The sequence below is a fragment of the Ovis aries genome, chromosome 4 (genome assembly GCF_016772045.2).
Source record: "Ovis aries strain OAR_USU_Benz2616 breed Rambouillet chromosome 4, ARS-UI_Ramb_v3.0, whole genome shotgun sequence".
In the NCBI taxonomy this organism is placed as follows: domain Eukaryota; kingdom Metazoa; phylum Chordata; class Mammalia; order Artiodactyla; family Bovidae; genus Ovis; species Ovis aries.
Window position 1 is genome coordinate 64,883,303 of NC_056057.1, and position 24,768 is coordinate 64,908,070.

Below are 24,768 nucleotides of genomic sequence, written 5' to 3' on the forward strand. Positions count from 1 at the left end.
AACCTTTCTTCATTCCATTATGGACTCCCTATTACAGTGGATGACCCAGGAATTGAACCCAGGTCTCCTGCATTGCAGGCAGATTCTTTACCATCTGAGTCACCAGGGAAGCCTCATAATTATTAATAGGAGCAACCCTATTAAAAACTGCATGCTTTCTTTACTTCTAACAATATAGTTTGATTTTCAAAATAATTTTGAAGCAATATGCTGTTTCAAAACAAGGTGGTGCCATCTCAGTATTTCAATGAGAAAATTATAGCTCTAGAGGAAGAAGTAGCTGCACAATTGCTAAATGGCTGAGCTTGTCCCTCCCACAGCAGCCACTGCAAATCAACCTGAATTTACTGCCTCACCATTCACCACCTTCTTGCTCTCTTGCAGATTATTATAAAACTTTACTTCTCCAAAGCTCATGTGTCTGAACTTCATGAAATGTTCTTTTTTAAAATCTCCCTATATTTCCAATTTATATCTGTCTTCTCATTTATTTCCCTTCTCAAATACTCTTTTCAGTTTAACTGTATTTTAGATTATTCCTCTGCTTCCTCAAACCTCCCCATTTAATGTGAATGTTGGATTTTTAGCCTTCTCATCTTACCATCACTCCCCAACCTTCAAACATCTTGAAATATATTTTCTAAAGAGAAGAAAAGGAAAAGAAGTAAAAACCTTGATAAAAGCCTACTTCTTCTTGCATTTGCCTTCCTATACTGTTCCTTCCAGTTACAGACGGATCTTTCCTTGACCTTCTGTCCTAAATACTACCGACACCATTTCTGCTGGGAATTGTTTGAAATTCACCTCCTCCGTGTAGAATGCACTTCTTATCTGGCTCTGCAAATAAATCCCAAATCCAGTGTTCCCTGCCTCTGCCTTCACTACCATAGTGTTCCTCCAATGACAGAGTTTCAGTGATGGCCTCTAAGCTGAGGATACTAAAATCTACTTTTAAGCTTTAATCTTTCCCTTCAACTCAAATCCCTCAGATCCAGCAATTAACATATCTCTTTTCTTGGATGCATCTTAGTCATCTCAAGCTCACTGTATTTGAAATAAAGCACATTATTCATAACAAAATTACAAACAATGATTTCCATCAATGCAATTTAAAAACTTGATGAAACTTCTATATTCTTCCCTATTTCTCATATTCCCCTCTCTCCTGTGTACCACTATTAGATTAGTATGTCTAAAACACAGGGAGTTATTTTTGCTTTACTTTTTAAATCACTTTTCAAAATGGAATAGAACGCTGTCCTTTATAAATCACTTATATCTTAATCTAAACAGTTTCCTTCACCATTTGCTCAATCTCTTCTATCTAGCTTTTCAAGTTCTATATCAACTGGTGCTTACTGATCTACCAAACTAAATTTCCAACCTAAAATTTAAGCAGTTTATTTATAGACCCATATCTCCTTGCTTAAATTAACAACTCTATCTATTGTACCTGCCACTGTCCTTTCTGAATATCTAAAATTCACACCTACTTTAAGACTTAGCTTCTTTATAAACAGCTCCACTGATTCATTCTAAAAACATAAGGTAGACCAAAGTTAGTTTCCTGTTTTTGATACCAAACTACAGTTTATGAAATGTTACCATTGGGGAAAGCTGGATGAGAGTACCTGGGATTCTATGTAGTATTTTTGCATCTTCCTATGAGTCTGTAATTATTCCAAAATAAGAAGTTTAAAAAATATATGATGGGCATCAACTATATATATACTAGGCATAAGTAGGATGCTATGTTCACACACACAAAAAAGGAATAAAATATAAGTCCTTCATGCACTTAGCTATTACCTGGAGGCATTATGGACTGACTTGTGTCCTCCCCAAAATTCATAGGTTGAAGCCCTAACCAGCCCCCCAATGGGGCTGTATTTGGAAATAGGGCCTTTAAAGAGGTGATTAAGGTTAAACGAGGTCATGAGGGTGAGGCATCGACCCAAAAGAACTAGTGTCCTTGTAAGAGGAAGAAGACACACCAGGCGTGTGCACAGAGAGAAAAAGGCCGCGTGCAGGCACAGAGGCACAAAGCAGACGGGAAAAGACAAGCCCGAGCCAAAGACAAGCTATCGGGAACGGTTTCTATAGCAAAAGAAGAGTTAAGAAATGAGAATGCTCTAAGAAGGGAATGGTGTTATTGAAAAAACCTGCAGGGAGGACTGAGGTTTATAGCCAAAGTGCTCACCTAATTTAGTAATTATGAAGTCACCTGTGAAAAGGGTAGAAAATTGCTCAGAGATCAATAATTTGCATGATTTGGCCTATTTTCAGAGATGAGATATAGAGGTAGGAAGGAGGCAGAATCCGTAAACAAGCTGCGCAAAGTCCTGAAGAACCTGTATTTGTTTATCACAACTGAAATATAAACAAGCCCCATAAACACAGGTCATTACCCTTGAATACTGTAAAAGTCATTAATTTTCCTGATTTACAAAACTGACCATTTTTTCATTACTACCGTTTCTGATACTACGGTCATTTTATTGCTGACATTTTTATCAGAGTCTCTTTTTATCAAAGTTATATATGTTATTTATAGGAAAATGTACACCTTATATGGAAGAGAAATAGTAGGAGGATGCTAAGACACCACCTGTAACTGCCCCATCCAGGGTAACTATCATTAACACATACCTCAGTTCACATGCTTCTGGACCAGATCTTAAGAAGTAGACAGCTGAAACTGTCTTTTGCTTTCCGCCTTTGCTGACTTAACTTAGAAAGGCCTATCTCGCCTCCATATCTATGTATTTACCTCTATTTTGTTCTGTTCAGGCAGTTTCCCTTTTTTTTTACATTTAAATCTCCTACCCATCTGAAATGTATTGTGGCACATGTTTTGGACTAGGGAATCTACTTTTCCTCCAAATGGTTGGTCTGTTCCCAGCAACATTTTTCAATTAATTCACCGTGTCCTTTTTCCATTGCTTTGAAATGCCACATCAGCACATGAGATCAGAATTTAGGCTAGCGCATTCTAAATTCTTACATAATTGGGGGGAGGGGGATTCTCCTATGTTCTAATTATCTCAATTGTAGTAATAAAAAACAAAAGCATAATACAAAGATAGTCGCTCAAAAACTAACCGGCCACTTATAAAACTAGTCTCTACTCAAGCTTCTTTCCACATTCAACACTATATGAATCCCCACCTGCCATCAACTTCTTATATTGGTTCATCTTTCAGTGACTGTTGGAAATTGTTACAAATACAGCATAAATGGGTTGCAGAGGGAAATTACAAATCTTGCAAATGATACAAAATACAATGCAAATTAGGTGTTATTAGAGAACCACTTGTACCACATGCATGGACAGTACCCAGGGAAAATCTGGCAATTGGTCCAGTTAACAATGAAGTGAAGAAAATTGGTTAGAATAATGACAAGATAAATATTTCTGAAGAAAATCGTTTGCATAAAAATCATAGGCCCCTAGGAAAATGGATAACACGTTGGAATGTGTTTTCTTAAAAATGGCCTTCTTTGTAAAGGTGCTAGTTAGGCCAAATTTGAGTGTCCTTCGTCATACCAGAAACAGAACGTAAACAAACACCTCCCGCAGCTCCTTCATAGCTGTCTCTAAGAACTGCTATAACATAACAGACATCACATAAATTTTGGCAAATATATGATAAACTTACTGTTGATTTCAATTTTACTTATTTTTCAAACAAATCTTTTGTTTTCCCAATGACAACAATGAAATGGCTCCAGTTTCAGGGAGTCTTTTCCTGATACCAATTAGTCTCGAACCTTCCATAATCAATCTAGCAATGTAAGGTAAACCTCAGCCCTAAGCACCTGCAAGGATGAAGCAAACATGTATGAGAAAGTCAGCTAGACCACCAAAGGCGTTCGCATTCAGATTTTTTAAAAAACAATATACTGGTGGCCCCATGGAACTCTTATTCTAAGGGTAGAATTCATATCACTGAGACTAAGAAAAAGGCATATAATGAAAGTGCAATATTCCCCAGCAGAAAGATGTGAGCGGTAGCGGTAAGAAGAGAAATATAAGTTTGATGGTTCTGTAATAAAAAGAATACCCAGTAAAGGTTAGGTTATATGCTGACGCAGAATGTGAGGGTTGATAAAGGCAAGCAGGAGAAATGTGAGGCAATGAAGTCCTTAAGGTAATTCCCACTGGGGAAGATTTTCAAATTCTGGGTGCCAGGGAGGATGTTGTCATCATGGCCTTTACTGGAGCACAGAAAGGGCACATACAAGGTGCCAGGCTCATAAAGTCAGAAGGCTAGAAAAGACCAAGGGTTTTTTATTCTGAGATGTTTATTCATCTGCCATTTAATAGGGAACACGGTAAAATTACACACACTCCTGCCTTTTAATACCAACCACTAAGTCACTTCATCGTTCTAGAGCCTTCGTTACACCAGCTGTTAGGTGAGGGAGACAAACCAGATGATTTCTGAGTTCCTGCCCAACCATTAAAAAGAAGATAGTGTCTGCGAAAAATGTTTGTGTGTTCATGTGTTCGGTCATCCACTCCCTTCTAGAATGCCACTTTACCTTCATGTATTCTGAAACAACTATAGCAGCTAAACAAATTAACATCATAAATTGCACAATTACTGGTTTGAAGCAGACATAACTCACAGTATTTCTTATTATGTCTGAAATAATGGTACCAAGTCACCTACCAAGATAATAAAAATGAAGAACATAGCAAATACAAGGTAAACGTTTATTATATTCCTCAGAGCAAAGAAAAGAGATTGTGGGGAACAGTTTCTGCCCTTTTCTTCCCACAGTGCAACACCAATTTAAGTGAAAAGAAAGCCAGATTGAGAACAGTTTACCCAGAAGGAGGCTCTGGCCAGAAATCTATTTGTACCGTTGTGGTTCGTGTGGTCTAGTGGGAAGCACAATGGGCTAGAAGATTTCGAATCTAGACTAACCCTTCCAGTAACCATGTGACTCTGGGCAAGATATTTAGCTTTCCCTAACTCCATTGCTATTTGTAAAACAGCAATAATTTCACATGTTCCTTCTACCTCAAAAACATACCAAGTACAGAAATTAGTGTGTGAAAAATTTGAGCTCCAAGGAGGAAAAGTATTATAGTCAATAATGAAGCATGGCAATGACAAAGAGAGCTGATTTAACAATTTTTTAAAACTCACTGTCATGATTGGATCACAGCAGGTGGGAGGGAGAGTCACTCAACTAAAGCCAAACAGTGTTACGTGAAAGCAAGCTACTGTGATCACGACAAACACTCACAGCTTCAATCTCCCCAATGGGATGATCTCAGTCAGACTAGCGCGACAGGCACACACCTGGCTTACAGACTCCTGGTTTGTGAGCAAACACATTTTCTACTTTCCTTCGTTCTGTGCCTACCTTCCCTCTCTTCCTCCTTTCCTCACCGTCTTCCTTCCAAACATTTAGAAATTTTACATCAAGGGTTTCTATGGACCCAGTCCTGAAGTCGCCTCCAAATCTAGTTATTTAAACAAATGACTATAGTTCTACATTCAATAAATGTGGCATCCTAACAGTAGACAGCAATGGGTGAGTAGAGGCCAAAGGACTAGTTAGGAGGGTGTTAGCAAGGGCAAGATGAAGAAGACCTAAATTCAAACTATTAGAACTGTTTCTATGTAGGAAGGCAATTCTATTCTGAGACACCATATTAGAAATTTGGTTTTGAAATAAAAGTTATGTTCTGTCTGTGTATAATTAAGGTAAAAAATATTTCAAATCATAGACTATAGAATGGTATGGTCCCATGCCAGTCATTCTCTTCATCCAAATTTAGAAGATGAATTATACATACATCTACACAATGGCAGTAATTATAGTTTGAGTTTCTCAGTGTATCTCTGTTCCAAGAATTGTGCAAGGTACTTTATAAACATATAAGGCCCTAGAAACAAGGACGGCATTATTATACCCACTTTGAAAGGAGAGACTAGACTCTGGAAAGTTAAGTAACATATTCAAGTCATATGAGCAGTAAGGCACAAAGACAGGACCCAAACACTGTCTGTCTGCCTCCAGAGCCTGTGCTTATTAGATTATGCTATGCTGTCTCCGTGTTTATCTTTTTAAAGTTTTCACCTGCATTCCTTTTTACTTCTAGGAAGGCTGGTTGAGGGGGAAAGGAAACAAGAGGAAGAGCATCAGCATAGGGAGGTAGGTGTACAAAAGGCATATAAAGAAGATGAAGAAAATCCACATCACTTCCCATACTATGGTCCCTGCTTGAGGAGGAAACAGATGCTATAGCTGCTTCATTTAATAAATTCATTTACTCTGTGCTCCTTGCTGCTGCCATAAAGAGAGACACTAAGAAGATGGAAGCGGGACTTGGGAGCTGCTGCCTCTAAAGGATCAAAATGCAGAGCTCTTGACAGCTCAGCCCCTCTGATGGTGGGAAGGGCTGACCCAGATGCCCATGGCCATCACTGACTGCCCAGGTAGGGGCAACCTGGATCTCTCACCCTGGCACATACTGGCCTCAGCCCTGAAGCCTGCTCATACTGCCTGATCTCCAGTTTTTTAATTTGTCTCTTCCCCCTTATTCTGGTGACAACAATCCAAACAAACGGCAGAAAGGATGGGACTCATCTGGATTATATTAGCCACTTGTATTATGCTATTTACATTTATGAAATATGGTATCGCGAGATCACATTTAGTAAAATTTTCCTTAAAAATGGTTTTATTCTCTAATCCACTTTTTATTGGTTAGTAGCAAAACAAAGTGGATCATATATTTAAAAGCAGGGGGAAGAAAAAAGACATACCATTCTAGAAATGTTTAACAAGCAAATACCCCAAGAATATTCATCCAAGTGATTTCCTGGGGATATCTGAAGGGAAACGTGCAAGCAATTTTCTTGGCTATCGTCACTTTACTATGAAATGTAAACCCCTGATACAACCACAGTAAAAAGCGCACCCCTTTAATTTGGCCAAAGCCTTAATACAACTGTGTTTGGGGAGCATGAATGGAGTTCCTACCTGGCATGACCATGGTCTGCGGAGCTGCTGCGTCAGTACTTAGGCAGAGACGTCCACCTTTGGCTAATCGATCACACAGCAAGGTGATGTGCTTCTTCAATTGGCCTGTGTCTTTGGGTATGCCCAGCTGGCTGCTGAGGTTCAAAGCCTGTTCCTTGGAACTCTTCGATAGGCAGGTCTTCAAGAGGTGAGAAAGAGCAGCATCCACCGTTTCTTCCCAGCCCTAGATGCAAAAGCCAATTTGGAATTTATGCAAAGATGACAAATGAGCAAAGTAAGCACTTTACCATTAACCAGGTTATAAGATAATAAGTGTTTAGGTCCCAGTGCTGGGAACCTGGTGTCTGGTTTTAAATTCTGGTTAAACCAGTCTGGTTTTAAATTCTAGCTCTGTCTGCTGTTTGAGCACGTTATTTAATTCCTCTTAGCCTCATCCTCATCTACAAATGAGGCTACCAATAATCTGAACCTCCTTGGGCTGGGAGTGATTAAATGAGATGGTACACGAGCAGCTTTTAGCCCCGCGCCACACATGATAATCATCATTATCTCAGGTATTGCTATGTTTGATGATCCAGAGGTGAAGCCCAGGATTATGGTTCATTTTGCTGCTGAAGGAGAATCAGCCAAGATAGGAGGAGACTGGGGGAAACTGGAATGGAGAGAAAACCCTGGTGTGTCTCTCAGGATTGGTTCCATAGTCTTGGAGCTGTGGGCAGAAACTAGAGGAGCTTTGTCAAGAGGGACTTTGGGAGGTACAAGCTTATCCAGTCCCACTTCCCTGTCAAGGTGACAAAAAGTGACACAGAATGAGGCAGTGAGCCATTTCTCCATTTTGACTGGTGACAGTGTGGCTGTGATACAGTGAAGACTGTGAGGAGGGCAGGGTCACCTCAGTACCCTACAGGCTGGAATTCTAGGGCTATCGATGGCAGACAGGGACCATGGTGCCATCGTAAAGCACTGGCATGAGGAGGCACCACACTCAGGTCGGTTCAGATAATGACAGGTGAGGAGCCTTGAACAGACAACAACAGGTGAGGAGGCCTGGAGGAGAAGAGTAGCTTATGCTCTCCCATTGGGCATGCCCAGAGATAACTGGGTGTGACCTGCAGGGGTTCCAGAGGTCCTAAGCATCAAAAATGAGTGAAATCTGGGTGTTCCTACCAATGGCTGCATTTGCATCCAGTGGCCAGTGAGACCTAGGGCACCACAGACTTGACACAGTGAAATTATGAAGGACGACAGTGAATGACTACCCTCATAGAATTCTGCAGAACAGTCCAAGGCCCTCACCTAAGGGAGGAGAAACCTGAGACTTGGACAGGAGTCCCTGGATGAACTGACTGCTGGTCAATCACTGCAGATGGCGACTGCAGCCATGAACTTAAAAGATGCTCACTCCTTGGAAGAAAAGTTATGAGCAACCTAGATAGCATATTCAAAAGCAGAGACATTACTTTGCCGACTAAGGTCCATCTAGTCAAGGCTACGGTTTTTCCAGTGGCCATGTATGGATGTGAGAGTTGGACTGTGAAGAAAGCTGAGCGCCAAAGAATTGATGCTTTTGAACTGTGGGGTTGGAGAAGATTCTTGAGAGTCTCTTGGACTGCAAGGAGATCCAACCAGTCCATTCTAAAGGAAATCAGCCCTGGGTACTCTTTGGAAGGAATGATGCTAAAGCTGAAACTCCAGTACTTTGGCCACCTCATGCGAAGAGTTGACTCATTGGAAAAGACTCTGATGCTGGGAGGGATTGGGGGCAGGCGGAGAAGGGGACTACAGAGGATGAGATGGCTGGATGGCATCACTGACTCAATGGATGTGAGTCTGAGTGAACTCCGGGAGTTGGTGATGGACAGGGAGTGTTACAATTCATGGGGTCGCAAAGAGTTGGACACGACTGGGCGAATGAACTGAACTGCTCCATCCTCAACCTTATCAGCTAAGCCACCTTTCAAATATGCAAATTGGATTACATTATTCCTAAACTTCAACTCCTAAAGCCAAATGCTCAGTTTAGCACACAAAGCACTTCCTGCTCCACCTCCTGCTCCATTTTATTCTCTCCCTGTCTACCTGCACCCACACTCACCTTGGCCTCTCCACAGGCTCGATCCTCCTGTTGCAATGCCTCATCGCCACTCTTTCTTGCCAACTCCTATTTACAACTCAGCTCAGGCACCGCCATCTGAGCATCACATTTGTGGGCCCTCTCTGGGACTCTGAGACCAGACGCACGCAGTTCATCACCCTGGGAGCACTCCTCACCCTATGCTGTGGCCACTGTTAGCATTCTGGTTTCTCCAGTGCCTGGAGATGTCCGCACCCCTAGCACTATGCTTGGTCAAGACATGTGTCTGCTGGACAGAGACACAGAGAGATGGTGAGAGATGCTGAACTAGGTTCGCAGATTTGGGAGGACTCTGGAGACCTTTAACCAGTCTCATGGGATGCTTCCTGAATAAAACAGAAACCATGTGCTTAGGTATGGCTGTCCCCAAGATACAAAATTATCACTTTTTGAGACAGTGCACTCCTTTCAGGGACTCGTGAACCAGCAGAAAGTTATTCCTAAAGCTGAGCCCAAATCTGCCCCATTGGCCCTTATTCTACCCTCCAGAGCCGTGCAGAATAAATCTAACCTCTCTTCTACATGACAACCCTTTATATCTAAGAAGACAGCAATTCTGTACCCTCTCCTCCAGAATAAACATCCCCAGTTCCTCCAGCTCTTCCTTATATAAACACGGTTTCAAGTTTTCTCTCCATCCTGACCACTTGTCTTTGAATGAACTCCAATTTTAAACACTTAAACATTTATACAGCTAACTAGAGAACCCCAAACTGACCCCAAGACAGCAGGCAGGGGAGAGGGATTCAGGGTCGGTAGAGTCACCCCCTCACCTCACTGTTTACTGGGAATTCTCCCTGCAAGCCAGGCCTCTGGTTGCCTCTGCTTTCTCGGCAGCCACACCACACTCCTGATTCACACAAGCAAACACAATTAAGCCCCAGGCCTTTCCCACACTCACCACATATCTTCCTTTTAGGCTTAAGCAGTTCGTTCTTTAGACCAAAGTGCCGATTCTCTATATATCCACTAAAGAACTTCCCACTGATGGCCAACATCAGGATTTTTCACTCTATTGACCCATTATAGGTGCCACCAGGCAAATAAGGAAACACATTAATTATTTTTAAATGAGATGTCAAAGGCTATAACAACAACTTCCTACTCCAAACCACTAAAGAATAATAAAACACCAGTTGCTACAAAGACATCTCTACACAACTATCAAAATCTAAATCAGGTCAGTATTTAGAATTGAATTTGTATTTCAATAATAATGGGGATGAAAATTAAGACAAAATAGTAACCCAAATGTCATTGTAGAGGACATATTTCCAAGTTGTTTTTGATGCCATCAATGATGACCTCTGGAGTATAAGAAGGAAAGATCCTTTGTATATAATTTGGCATTTATGTACTCTGTAGTCATTTCAGCATTAAAACAGTTCCTACTATTTTATAGACTATTCATCTAAGCTAACTATTGTTTTCATAAGTAGGTTACAGTAGCATATTAGATAATTTAAGTAGATATGGCATTTAGTTAATATAGAAGTACTACAGAATTTCCTTTTCTACTGCCAACTTGCAGATCAAGTCAAAAACCATGTCATGGTTAGGTATTTGGCATAGCTATTTTTTTAAATATAATTAGGCATGATGCCAAAACTTCAAAAAGATTGCTACTGAAATACAGGGTTATTATTTGGAGAGCCCAAATTGCTGCTGCTGCTGCTAAGTCGCTTCAGTTGTGTCCGACTCTGTGCTACCCCAGAGATGGCAGCCCGCCCAGGCTCCCCCATCCCTGGGATTCTCCAGGCAAGAACACTGGAGTGGGTTGCCACTTCCTTCTCCAATGCATGAAAGTGAAAAGTGAACGTGAAGTCGCTCAGCCGTGTCCACCTCTTAGCGACCCCATGGACTGCAGCCCACCAGGCTCCTCCGTCCATGGGATTTTCCAGGCAAGAGTACTGGAGCGGGGTGCCATTGCCTTCTCCAGCCCAAACTGCTATATAAACTCAAATATAATAATAAAAAGGAATGTTTATGAGACAAAAGAAGATCTTTAAAAATGCAATGTGATAATCTACTGATCAAACACATAGCCTACTTACCTGATAAAATGTGAAAGAAAACCATGTGGAAATCTAGACTCTCAAGTACAAAAAGTTCCTTAAAGGTAAGCTCTTTCAACCACCTTTTCGGTGTTTGAATCCATCACCTTTATTTAGATCCTTTAAATTTATAAGTCCAATATTCAGTTTTGTTTTTTTTTATGAGACAAAAATATATATACCTTTAATTTGCAAAACCCAGATGACCTGATAGCAAGCAGATTCTATATGATTTCAAGATACTCTCTTGAATACAAATAGCTTGCATACAAATAGCTTTCATATTATCAGAAAACCCTTCCTTATTATATTGGTACATAGTTTTAACGTCTAAACACACACACAAACACACACACACACAACCCACATGCACATACCTGATCTTTATCCTCTAACGTTGAACATCAGTTGTACTAATAACTGAGCACCAATTGATGTTCACCGATTGCCCTCTCCTAATTGTGAGAGTGAAAGAAAATCTTAATTTTGGTAAAATAGCACTAAAAATGTCTGGAAGGGATGAAACTACTAGGCAAGCACTCTTCAGTAATAATTGATATGATTTTAGTTCTCAAATCCACAGCCTAACTCTTAAATCCCAGTTTACCTATGTACGGCTTTTGGAAAACAATAGTAGGTGGAAAGTTAAATAAAGATATATATGTGTGAATAAATCAATAAATAAATTTAAAATACTTGCTATTCTGTTTTATCTTCTCCACAGCCCTTGTCAGCATTACAAATTGATTTATTTACTGGGCTTTTTTGTGCTTACTGTATGTAGTCTAGAACTGATCATTGGAGTTCTCCTTTGTTCCCGAGCTCTAGACTCTATCCCATGTGGTAACTTGACTTTTGTCTTAGCCCTTCTACCTGAGCCCCTACGTTGGGAGCCTGCTTGAAAGGCCCCTCCTTAATGGACTGGGCTGGCTTGCTCCTGCCAAATCCCTCCCAAGGAACTAGACCTGTGGCTGCAGCCCTACTGCTTGACTTCAATGCCAAGTTGCCTGCTGCATGCATCCCCCAGACTGAGAGGCTGCTCACTCAGTCTTCTGCTTTTGTGCTCTACCTGCCTGTGTGGAGGCTCCTGTATGCCATGCTGGCCCCACATGCCTCTGGGTACCAGTGGGATGTCCCATTTCTGCGGTCTCTGCTATCCTCTTCCTGACTGAAGACAACTGAGCTATGACTTCTATGATCCAGAGACCAGATAGCCATGGCTGAGTTTTGGACATCTCTGCCCTACCTGTCCTGCTGTCTCCATTGGTCACGGTGCCTAAATACCAGTATAAGCAAGTGGGTTTTCAGAAAGAATAAGAAGCAGAAAGTTTGACCAAGTTTGTAAAGTGTATTTCCCAGGGTATCAACCAAAGTAACCAATAATAAAAAAAAAAAAAGAAAAACCTAAAAGAGTTTTCTCATGCCACCTACAAATTAAAACAACCAAGTTGAAGATAACTGCCCCTTGGCTTCTGGGTTTTGACTTAACTCATTCACCTCAACTGCCTCTTCACTTTGATAAATCACTTAATCTCTGTAGGCTGTGTGTGTGTGCGTGCGCGTGTGTGTGTGTGTGTGTGCGTGTGTGTGTGTGCGTGCACGTGCTCAATCACTCCATCAGGTCTGACTCTCTGTGACCCCATGGACTGTAGCCTGCCAGGATCCTCCGTCCATGGAACTTTTCAGGCAAAAATACTGGAGCTGCCATTTCCTATTCTAGGGGATCTTTCTGACCCAGGGAGCGAACCCACATCTCCTGTGTCTCCTGCATTGGACAGCGGATTCTTTACCACTAGCACCACCTGGGAAGCCCAGGGTATATCCAAGGTCTCCATAAAACAGGAATAACACTATTTGCCATGCCAATCTTACATGAATGATAAGGCACTCAAAATCTTAAGCAGAAGATATTGTGGAATACGCATATATATGCAACTCTACTTTTTAAAAAAATCAGAAAACACAAACACACCATTAGAACACAATGTACAAAGCAACATCTTTAAACTTTTACTCAAACAAATTATAAACTGCAAACGTATGTTTATAATAGAAATACTACCATATCCGCAACTGTAGTAGTATAGGGAAAAACCACAAAATGCCATGGTAGCATTTATTACCAAATGTGCACATAGTTAACTCTAAGTGAGACAGGAAAGGTTGAAAAGAAAAGAGAGAGATCTGTGTAAATGAACAAATGGAGATTGTGTAGCCACAGCTAGGCTTCAGTTGAGAAGAGAACATTCTTAGAAATGGCCTTATACATTACACATTTGAAGGTAAAATGATAATTACATCATATTTATTTATCTGGAAAAAAAACTGTATCAAAGACAAATAGATTTCATCTTGAACAGATGTAAAGAACTCACAATAAGTCTTTGCTATTTATGACTGATCTACAGAGCTTTACGGTTACTATTACTTTGTATTGTATTCTATCATGTTATAATTAGCCAAGGTAAGCTAAAAAACAATGATGTGAAATGTCATTGTGAAGCTAGGTACAAATTTGTTCTTTAGTTGTAAATTATATATTTGTAAGATGTAAGAATATTTCAGGATTGATCTAGGTTTGGATTATTTCTAAAGAATAGATTTTATTCAGTGAATCTCCCTTCTTGCAAAGGAGGGCTTGAAATGTTGACCAATATACCTCTGAGAAGTAAAACAGCTCTTTGAAACTAAAACAAATAAAATAAAATTTTAAAAAATGGAACCAAGCTGGATGGCCTATGTAGCAGTTTAAGCTTTTTAAACCCATCACTAATAAAATGAAACCCTCCCCAGCATCATCCATTCTTATCTTAAACTGAAATGACTTATTGGACTTAATGGAGTTCTCCAGTTCTTAGTGATGCTTCAAAAGCTGTAGAAATCTAATTCAGATTTTAACCAAAAGTAGAACAAGGTGCCAGGCTTATCAACACAGTATTATGAAAAATAAAACACACTGCGTCCTATCAGGTGAAAATCTACAACCTTTTTGACAAACAGAAGCTTAGCAAACTTCATGCAGTTTAACAGCAATACAGGCAGAAAGCACAAGGTTGCTTCAAACCAACCTACTCTGATCCTTTTCTAAGTTACATTTTGCTAAGAAATCTGCATTTGACCTATACTCTTATGCTGATCCTGAAGCTTTAGATAGGAGAAGGAACACAAAGTAGATTACCTGAATCATCACGAAACTTGATCCTGGATAGCCATATTCAATTTTAAAACAAAATATTAATGATGCTTCACCTAGACAAACATCTTGACTAAGCATTCAAGTTTGCTTCAGGCAAAAGTTTCCAGTCACAGGTACTATTCTGAAATAACTTACAAAAATATTAAGACTGAAAAATAAAATTGATAATGAATATTCAGGGGGAACCTGCTTCTGGTGATGGTAAATTAGATCATGTGGGCCGATTATCCCACTGAGACTAACTAGAAAAAAATATATACAAAAAATCACCTCTTTGAAGGTATAGGGAAGCTAACAAGATAGTAGTTACCAGGTCAAGATCCAGGGGACAAGGGAGGCCCAGGAAAGTGAGTCCTGAATTTGTGGCTGCTTTTCCCTCTGAGGTCTTTAGTTACCTGGCCTAACTTATAGTGCTGGGTCCTTCAGTTACTCACCACTTTACACGATGATTTATGCTTGCTTATGTATTTCCTTGTAGGAGGCAGCAAGGGTCATGAAAGTTAGAAGTCTGAAGACCTAGGCTAAACCTTTCCTTATAAGCTGTATGTCTCCGGGAAAGTTATTTTAGGTCTCAGCGTCTCAGTTTTCTCATCAGTTAAACAAATCAGAAAAGTAATTTCCTTTGCCAGGCACTTTTAGACTTAATGAGACATGTTTATCAATCATGGGGAGGCTTCCCAAGTGGTGTTAGTGGTAAAGAACTCATCTGCCAAAGAAGGAGACATAAGAGATGTGGTTCAATCCCTAGGTCACAAAAATCCCCTGAAGTAGGAAATGGCAACCTGCTCCAGTATTCTTGCCGGAAAAATTCAAAGGACAGAGGAGCCTGGTAGGCTATAGTTCATGGGGCCACAGAGAATCAGACACGACTGGATGAATAAGCACTGGCACCATTTATCAATTGCAGTTCTTTAATTATTTAATTCCATGTCATTATTCTTACTTCTGGAAATACTCTCTAAAAGTTGATCTTGTGAATAATAATTACACTAAAAATAATAACAACAAAAGCAACAGCTGTTTAGGATCTCTTATGTACTAGAAAGTACGCTAAGAAATTTATAAACATTATTTGTCCTAATAAATATTTATCCTGTGAAGTTGGTGCTATAACTTCCAACTAAGGTGCTAGATGTAAAGTAGTTTAAAGTAAAAAAGTTTATCATAAATAACACAATTATTAAAAGTGAGAACTGTAATGGGATCCAGGACTGCATGGCTCTAAATCCCATGTTCTTGGCTACTTGGCTACTTTTTTTCCCATTTCATCATGTGTGTCTTTCAGTCTCCTGTCATCAAGTCACTTTAGGCAGAAAATATCATATGAGGTCTTCCCCCAGAAAATGTATGGCCACAAAATTTACATCAGCTTCTTTATCCAAATAAATAATCTGTGTATAATTAAATAAGATTTTAATGCACAATCAAAAAGCATTTGTGCCAGTTTGTATGGGTCAAACTTTTAGAAGAGTCTACCAAAGTCTACCTTTTACCTGCCTAGACTACTATAACTGACATGTAGGAACTGCCTTGGGACACCACATCCCGTGAAAACATAACAATGGTCAAACTTGACTTTGATGAGTCTGAGTTATCGATGTTCAATCCAGGGACTCATTATTGAGAATACTTGGAGAGGACATTTCTATTTTGGAATCAAAAGACACATGAGGTCACAGACTCCCCAAATATCCCTATATCTGACAAAGTCCGAGAAAAATCTTATTGAAGTTAGGACGAGAGAAGAATCGTGTAAATAAACTGAAGGGGTCAACTTCTCCCTAAAACACTATATTCTTAAAAATCTCAAAGAATAAGAAATAACCAAACTCAAGGAAACAAGTCCCAAAATACATGAAACTGATTTAAGTGTAAAGCATTTTTCTCTAGAATTCTTTTCTTTTTGTTTTTCTTTCTTCCCTTTAATTAGTTTCACTTTTAGGACTACTCCACCCAGAAGTTTCACTATTTTAAGATTTCCTTACCTACTTCTTTCTTGGTCAAAGCCACCGGTGGATCTGAGATAGCTATAGGAAAGTCCACCTACTAGAATTCTATTTCTATTTTCTTTCAAATAGAATTCAAATTTGAAGAAAAAAGTATAGAGAATGGGATCTGAAGTGATTGGCTGTATACCACTCAAAGTTTGTGTCATGTTTCACAGCAATCAAGCTAAGGTAACAGTAACATAGGGGGCTTCCCAGGTGGCTCAGTGGTAAAAGTATTCACCTGCCAATGCAGGAGATGCCGGTTCCATCCCTGGGCTGGAAAGACCTCCTGGAGGAGGAAACTGCAACCCACTCCAGTATTCTTGCCTGGAGAATCCCATGGACAGAGGAGCCTGATGAGCTGGTTGCAAAGAATCAGATATGACTGAGCTTGAGTGACTGATCACACACAATAGTAACAGAGTAGCACTGACCTCAAATAGCAATTGTTTATGAGATGGTATGCTTATCCCTAATTAGTGATCCTAATTTCAAATGTTTTGTCCATTTAATACAGCACTAGTTTAAGTCCATATAAACATTTATTTATTTTAAAAATATTTATTTAGAGTCCACTGATATAAGATGTTATACCGAACATTATGAAGTTAAAAAAAAAAAAAGGTGAATCAGATATGGTTCCTATCCTCAAGTGACAATTAAGAATGTAGACAAAAATATAATGATGAAGAAAATGAAATGTGTTTAGAGAGAGGTACAGATAATGTGCTTTGAGAATGCTTTTCTTTTAGTTCCCTTCCTAGAATGATATCAAGAATTATCTGTCAGCAATAAAATTTAAGACAGGAAGATCTCTGTCTACATCATGAGATATCGTCCTGTCAGTTTTGTGCAAAAAATCAATGATATTGTTGAGTTCATATTAGTGCTATGTGAAGCAAACAAGTAGACTAAATTTGTCAGCATTTTCTAGTACAGAATGCAGAGTAGGTACACATAATACAAAATAAAAATTACTATTATCCTTGTTTAAGTAGCCATATTGAAGAATAAAACTTCAGTATGACCACCTGGTCAAAAGTTCCCCAATGAATCAGGTTTCACTTTTGTGAGGCTCCTCAGTTTGGGTTCAAATCTCGCCTCTGCTATTTTCCAGCTATATGACCTTGGGCATATTTCCTCATTTATAAATTGAAAGTAATAGTCATGAAGCAAGGATGTGGGTGCCGGTAGTATATCTGACAGCTGGTCCAAAAGGTGTCAGTGGGAAGTGAGAGGGAGAAGGTGGAGAAGGCAATAAACTGCTGGCTGTGAACAGGTACAGCCTTAGGTAGCTAGTGCAGTCTTCCTGGACTACTCTGGGAGGTGGTGTGGAACATACCTCGGACTTTCCCAACTGGAGGGATGAGGGAGCTGGGGTATTAATCTACCAACCCTATTAGTCATTGACCAAGCACGGTGGCTCCACAGGCTCTGCCAAACAGGGAGATTCCTCAGTCAGAAAAACTGCAGGTGCCCAGCAGGTAGAAGCTTTCAGGAACAGCAGAAGGTAAAGAGATGTGAATGGAGTATGAACCGCATCTGTTACAGCCCCTACTTCAAAGGGACAGAGTGAGCATTAAATGTGGCAATGTAACTAGAGTCCTTGGCCATGCATAGTACATAATAATGCTCAATAAAAGTTCATTTTCTTACCTTTTTTTTAAGTTGAGGAGGCAGGCCTATCTCTCCTGTGTGTGTGTGATTGTATATGTGTTATGTATTTAATTCCTCTCCTATTTTTCTCTACAAAACAGGGATGTCTTCTAATTAGCGAAGTTTGAACTGTCATGTTGGAGAAGACTCTTGAGAGTCCCTTGGACTGCAAGGAGATACAACCAGTCCATTCTGAAGGAGATCAGTCCTGGGTGTTCACTAGAAGGACTGATGCTGAAGCTGAAACTCCAATACTTTGGCCACATCATGCGAAGAGTTGACTCATTGGAAAAGACTCTGATGCTGGGAAGGATTGGGGGCAGGAGGAGAAGGGGACGACAGAGGATGAGATGGCTGGATGGCATCACTGACTCGATGGACATGAGTTTGAGTAAACTTCGGGAGCTGGTGATGGACAGGGAGGCCTGGCGTGCTGCAATTCATGTGGTCGCAAAGAATCGGACACAATTGAGTGCCTGAACTGAACTGATTGGATTTATTTCTAAAGTTGTTAAAAATTATATGAAGATGTTTATGACTGAATTTAGAGCCAATGGGTTAGAAAACAACTAACCACTGCATCTGACCACTGTCATTAAACCACAGAAATTAGATTACATAGGAAAGTGGAAAGTTTCACCATTTTAAATGCAGAAAGTGAAGCATATTCCTGCTAACAACATCAGTGATTTCATCCGCATAGTCTCATTCACTTGATGGGAGAGAAGACCAGTGTTTCTGCAGTCCTCATAAATGACAGATCACTGAAATTAAAAACCTACCTCATAACCATTCTACCAGAATAGGAAGGAGAGCAACCTTGATTAGTCAACCTTCATTACTTCTCAGTTTCTTTGTGGCTTTCTTTTCAAAAAGCAACAACTGGTAAGATTTTTCCTATTTATATGGAATGCACTTCTGGTCAAGGATATCTGCTCCAAGATGGAACACCAAAGCAATGCCCTTTTCTATAACTTCCTGTCCCCAGTTCAAACCATTCACAAATTCCCAGTTAGTAAAAAATAACTCTAAATCTCTTACTCTGTGCTTATAATTATGTTCTATCAATTCTAGGGCATTGTTTTCATAGTTGAACATCTCTGACACAGACTGTGTCAAACTCAACAGCATCTGACAACTGCTGGCTTACAGGCACCAGCCCAGTTCTTGCTGTTGGTGCCTGGGCATGCACATTCTTTGTCTTAGTAGCTGTTCCTACCATGTCACTTCAATTGATGGATGTTTAATGGCCATACTTCCCTGTCAAACTGATTATCTTTTAAAATATCAAAATTATACCACGATTCATCATTGAACAAAAAAGCTGTGTGCACATAAAGGCATGGAAACAGAATAGTTGGAAGTATAAATTTGAAATTAGTGAAGCAAATATTCATGACAGAAGAATGACAGCAATCCCAGATGTTCTTGTAAGCAAAAGCTACGTGCCTTCCAGAATATAAAATAAGAAGATAAAGAACCTAGAGCCTATTATACAGAGTGAAGTCAGAAAGAGAAAAACAAATATTGTCTATTAACACATACATATAGCTAGAAAAATGGTACTGATAACCTATTTGCAAGGAAGCAATAGAGACACAAATACAGAGAACAGAATTCTGGACACAGAAGGACAAGGAGAGAGTGGGGTGAACTGAGAGAGTAGCACTGACAATATGTGCATTACCATGTATAAAATAAATAGCTAATGGGAAGATTCTGTATAACACAGAGAGCTCAGCTCAGTGCTCCGGGACAACCTAGGGGGGTGGGATGGGAGATGCGTTGGGAAGGAGGTTCAAGAGGGAGGGGATATATGTATACTTATAACTGATTCACGCTGCTGCACGGCAGAAACCAACACCACATTGTAAAGCAATTATCTTCTCATTAAAAATAAATTTAAAAGAAACCAAGAAGATACAGATAGGAGAAATGTATTATGTTTTGTTACTGAGGTACCTGCACACAGATGACTGTCCTATGCCAAACAACACAACTAAAGTAAGAGAAATTGCCAAATCCCTGGGATAGGTGAGGTCTGCTTAATTAATGTGTCACACAAGACTCTTGCTGGAGCAGTAAACATCAATTTGCCTAAAATTTCTTGGTAACTATGGACAGAAGCTGCTTAATTTGCACCAAAAATGTGATTCAACTGAAGGAAAGAAAACGAAGCTTTGAGCTTAGTCCAAAAGGAAACTTTTTAGAATGAATATCAAAGGCTAAGAAAAAAATCATGAAGGTAAGAGTGGCATACTCCTAAGGATGCACAAAATGCTGTTCATGCACACAGGACAATGCCACGTGCAAAAACACGGACAGCAATGACCTGCCATTGAAAGATGACTGACGAGTATCAAACTTTGCATGTGAAGAAGTTTCAGGAATACCTTAACTAATTTATGTTGCTTTCCTCTTATTCAGGCTCAAGAGTAAGATGTGGTAGAATATATGTCTGCATGCGTGCATGCTAACTCGCTTCAGTCACGTCAGACTCTGTACGACCCTATGAGGCCTCCAGGCTCCTCTGTCCACGGGATTCTCCAGACAAGAGTGGGTGGCCACGCCCTCCTCCAGGGGATCTTCCGGACCGAGGAATCGAACCCATGTCTCCTAAGTCTCCTGCATTGGCAAGTGGGTTCTTTACCACTAACGCCACCTGGGAAGCCCAAAACATATGTCTAAGTAAGTCTAAAAGCTCTTTCAATAATTACCTAAAAAACTAAGTGATAAAAAATACTATGTCATAGTTTACTTGGCTGCGTCTTTTTCTAAGTGGTCCATAAAATAATACTGTCACTAACAATGGATGGCATCCTATTGTTGAAATAGTAGTAACAAAAGCTACTCATTCCTGGAGATTGTACATGCCCAGAACTACATTTGGCACTTTGATGTTCAAGCTGGTTTTAGAAAAGGCAGAGGAACCAGAGATCAAATTGCCAACATCCGCTGGATCATCAAACAAGCAAGAGAGTTCCAGAAAAACATCTATTTCTGCTTTATTGACTATGCCAAAGCCTTTGACTGTGTGGATCACAATCAACTGTGGAAAATTCTGAAAGAGATGGGAATAACAGACCACCTGACCAGCCTCTTGAGAAATCTGTATGCAGGTCAGGAAGCAACAGTTAGAACTGGACATGGAACAACAGACTGATTCCAAATAGGAAAAGGAGTACGTCAAGGCTGTATATTGTCACCCTGCTTATTTAACTTCTATGCAGAGTACATCATGAGAAATGCTGGACTGGAAGAAACACAAGCTGGAATCAAGATTGCCAGGAGAAATATCAATAGCCTCAGATATGCAGATGACACCACCCTTATGGCAGAAAGTGAAGAGGAACTAAAAAGCCTCTTGATGAAAGTAAAAGAGGAGAGTGAAAAAGTTGGCTTAAAGCTCAACATTCAGAAAACAAAGATCATGGCATCCAGTCCCATCACTCCATGGGAAATAGATGGGGAAACAGTGGAAACAGTGTCAGACTTTATTTTTGGGGCTCCAAAATCACTGCAGATGGTGATTGCAACCATGAAATTAAAAGATGCTTACTCCTTGGAAGAAAAGTTATGAGCAACCTAGATAGCATATTCAAAAGCAGAGACATTACTTTGCCGACTAAGGTCCGTCTAGTCAAGGCTATGGTTTTTCCAGTAGTCACGTATGGATGTGAGAGTTGGACTGTGAAGAAGGCTGAGAGCCAAAGAATTGTTGCTTTTGAGCTGTGGTGTTGGAGAAGACTCTTGAGAGTCCCTTGGACTGCAAGGAGATCCAACCAGTCCATTCTGAAGGAGATCAACCCTGGGATTTCTTTGGAAGAAATGACGCTAAAGCTGAAACTCCAGTACTTTGGCCACCTCATGCGAAGTGTTGACTCACTGGAGAAGACTTTGATGCTGGGAGGGATTGGGGGCAGGAGGAGAAGGGGACGACTGAGGATGAGATGGCTGGATGGCATCACTGACTCGATGGACACGACTCTGAGTGAACTCCAGGAGTTGGTGATGGACAGGGAGGCCTGGCATGCTGCAATTCATGGGGTTGCAAACAGTCAGACATGACTGAGCGACTGAACTGAACTGAATTTGAATTAAAGGATATGTTAATAAATATATGTGTAAATATTCATGTGTGGTGGTCTGGTTTAATCTACCCATACCTTTTACCATCTGTAAAGGAAAGATCAAGTTTTTTCTTACAGAACCCCCCAAAATTTGAGGTTGCTTACAAAGAAAGGGGGTAGTACAAAATGGAAATAGATTGCTTCCTTTAAAAAAAACAACTTTTAAAAAGCTACACAGTTGTTGGAGGACAACACGTAACTGTGTAAAACATTATGAAAGTAAATGAGGTATCAATTCCCAAATACTTATATCCAACTATATGATTAATTTAAGCTTTAATTCTGTGAGGAAACAAAAGAATCTGTCCTTATATTCATTAGAATACAAGACAAGCACACAGACAGTTTTAGAGTATATAGTGAGAGCTAAACTATGTCATACCCCCAAGGGAAATTCAGAAGAGAATGAAAGCCAGAATAAATAGGAGGACACAAAAATTGATCTGCTTCTTAAAGAGACTGGATAGAAGGGTAAAGAAAGGACACTGTTTTAGGTAAAGAAAGAAAGCTCTATCAGCCCTGGCTTGATGGAAAGAAGTTGTGTAGCCATGGAAAGTCAGTGTTCCCAGAACGAAGTGGGGAAGCTGAGGAGTTGCAGAAAAAGAGTTTTCGAAAGAAGATAAAGTGGAGCCAAGTGACGGAAAATCCTGAATATCTGGCACTGGAATCCAAACTCAACCAGGGGCAAAGAGAGCCATGGAAAGCAGGTGTGTGACAGAAAAGCACGGGGCTGAGTCTTGCAGAGATGTGTAGGGCACACCAACGCAGAAACGGAAGAAAGGCTACTTCAAATGCCACTGCAGAAAGCCAGGTAGCATGACAAGGATGCAAGCCAAGGGGCAGTTCTCAGAAACATTTCCAAATGAACAACAACAGTCACAATAGGGTGACTGACTAAACCCAGAGGTGCAGCTCTACATGTGGTTACAGCACAGCGGGAACGCCCGTTTTAGAGGAAAGAGTCACCAATTTTCAGGGGTATATTTCTAAAAGAAGGCAATGTCCCAGAAATGGCAAAATCATCTCTTTGTGATTAGTACACTCAAGTTGGGTAAAGATATATATATATAGATATAGATATAGATATAGATATAGATATTTAGTATTTTAAGGGCTTCCCAGGTGGCATAGTAGTAAAGGATCTGCCTGCCAATGCAGGAGATGCAGGAGACGCAGGTTCGATCCCCAGGTTGGAAAGATCCTCTGGAGTAAGAAATGGCAACCCCCTCTAGTATTCTCGCCTAGAAAATTTCATGGACAGAGGAGCCTAGTGGGCTACAGTCCATGGGGTCACAAAGAGTCAGACACGACTGAGCACACACACACACACAGACACACACACATTTAAAGTAAATTAAACTAATGTGACTACACTTCCAGCAGGAACCAAATTGGTAAGCATTATGAGGATGGTGATGATCATTACTGTCCTCATTGTGGTAGTAGGATTTTTACTTATTTTAAGTATTTATATTTAAATGTTGTATTTAAAATGAGGGCTTCCCTCATAGTTCAGTTAGTAAAGAATCCGCCTGCAATGCAGGAGACCCTGGTTCAGTTCCTGGGTTGGGAACATCTGCTGGAGAAGGAAAAGGCTACCCACTCCAGTATTCTGGCCTGGAGAATTCCATGGACTATATAGTCCATGGGGTTGCAAAGAGTCGGACACGACTGAGCCATTTTCACTTTCATATTTAATTCACATCTTATTTCACAAAGGATTTGAGGTGGCATACAGTGAAAGTGGAGCTTCAAATAATTTTTTGTTCACTTACTTGGTCTCTATATTCTTAAATGCATGAATAATGTTAAATGTGTCCATGAAAGCATTGTTTCATATTTGATATACACAAGGAAAGATTAAAAAATTATACATTAGCATTTGTAAATGTATTCTCCTTGGCTCCTAATCTGATGTATTTCAACTATTTCAATTTTTAAAACAGCAAGCAGGTCATCAGAAAAGCTCTAAGATACATTATATTCAACTCTAGGGATGTCACCATAACATAACACCATTACATAACACCAGTTGCATCTAACTAGTAACAAGGCAGAGTATGCAGCCATTATGAACACAAAACTAATTCTTTCATGTTTATCTTGCTGGCTAAGATCATGGGAATTAGCAAAATATTTACTTTCTGCACTATGTTCCCATAGACAGTTATACTTGTGATGATACTTGAGCAGTCATAAAGGCCGGCTTGATACTGACACCAGACTTCCTCCTTTTGTTTGCCTTTTAAGAAGGGGTCATTAATAATAGTAATGATTAACCATCGCAGTCATCACTCAATCCAGACAGGAGAGACAATGGCCCTTACATCAAATCTGACCTGTGACGTAGAAGTCTCCAGGCCTTGTAAGTAAGTCTTGATAAGTCCCTCTGCACAATAGGGTTTCCTATTATAAACATCTGTTTTCTCACATGAACCATGTTGAAAATGTTAAAAATAAGTTTCTCTTTCCATATCAGTTTGTACCAGGAATAATCAATCAAAAAGTAAGGCTCAAGGTCCAAATCGGCTTCCTTGACTGATGTAAATTTCCATCTTAACTTTCCCAGGGGATATCAAACATCAGTACTAGGGAAGGTAACTAT

The 24,768-nt window shown here is 40.0% G+C and overlaps 1 protein-coding gene across 5 annotated transcripts in view; it reads right to left on the reverse strand.

Annotated features, from left to right (window-relative positions):
- BBS9 (Bardet-Biedl syndrome 9) overlaps positions 1-24,768 on the reverse strand; it is a 465,907-nt gene that overhangs the window by 54,430 nt on the left and 386,709 nt on the right. For all 5 annotated transcript variants that reach the window (XR_006059773.2, XM_060414770.1, XM_004007907.4 and 2 more), the window contains one exon: positions 7,006-7,228. Coding sequence is in view for 4 of the 5 variants with exons in the window: in XM_060414770.1 (XP_060270753.1) it covers positions 7,006-7,228 (223 nt within the window). In the remaining variant the exon portion in view is untranslated. The remainder of the gene's footprint in view (positions 1-7,005; positions 7,229-24,768) is intronic.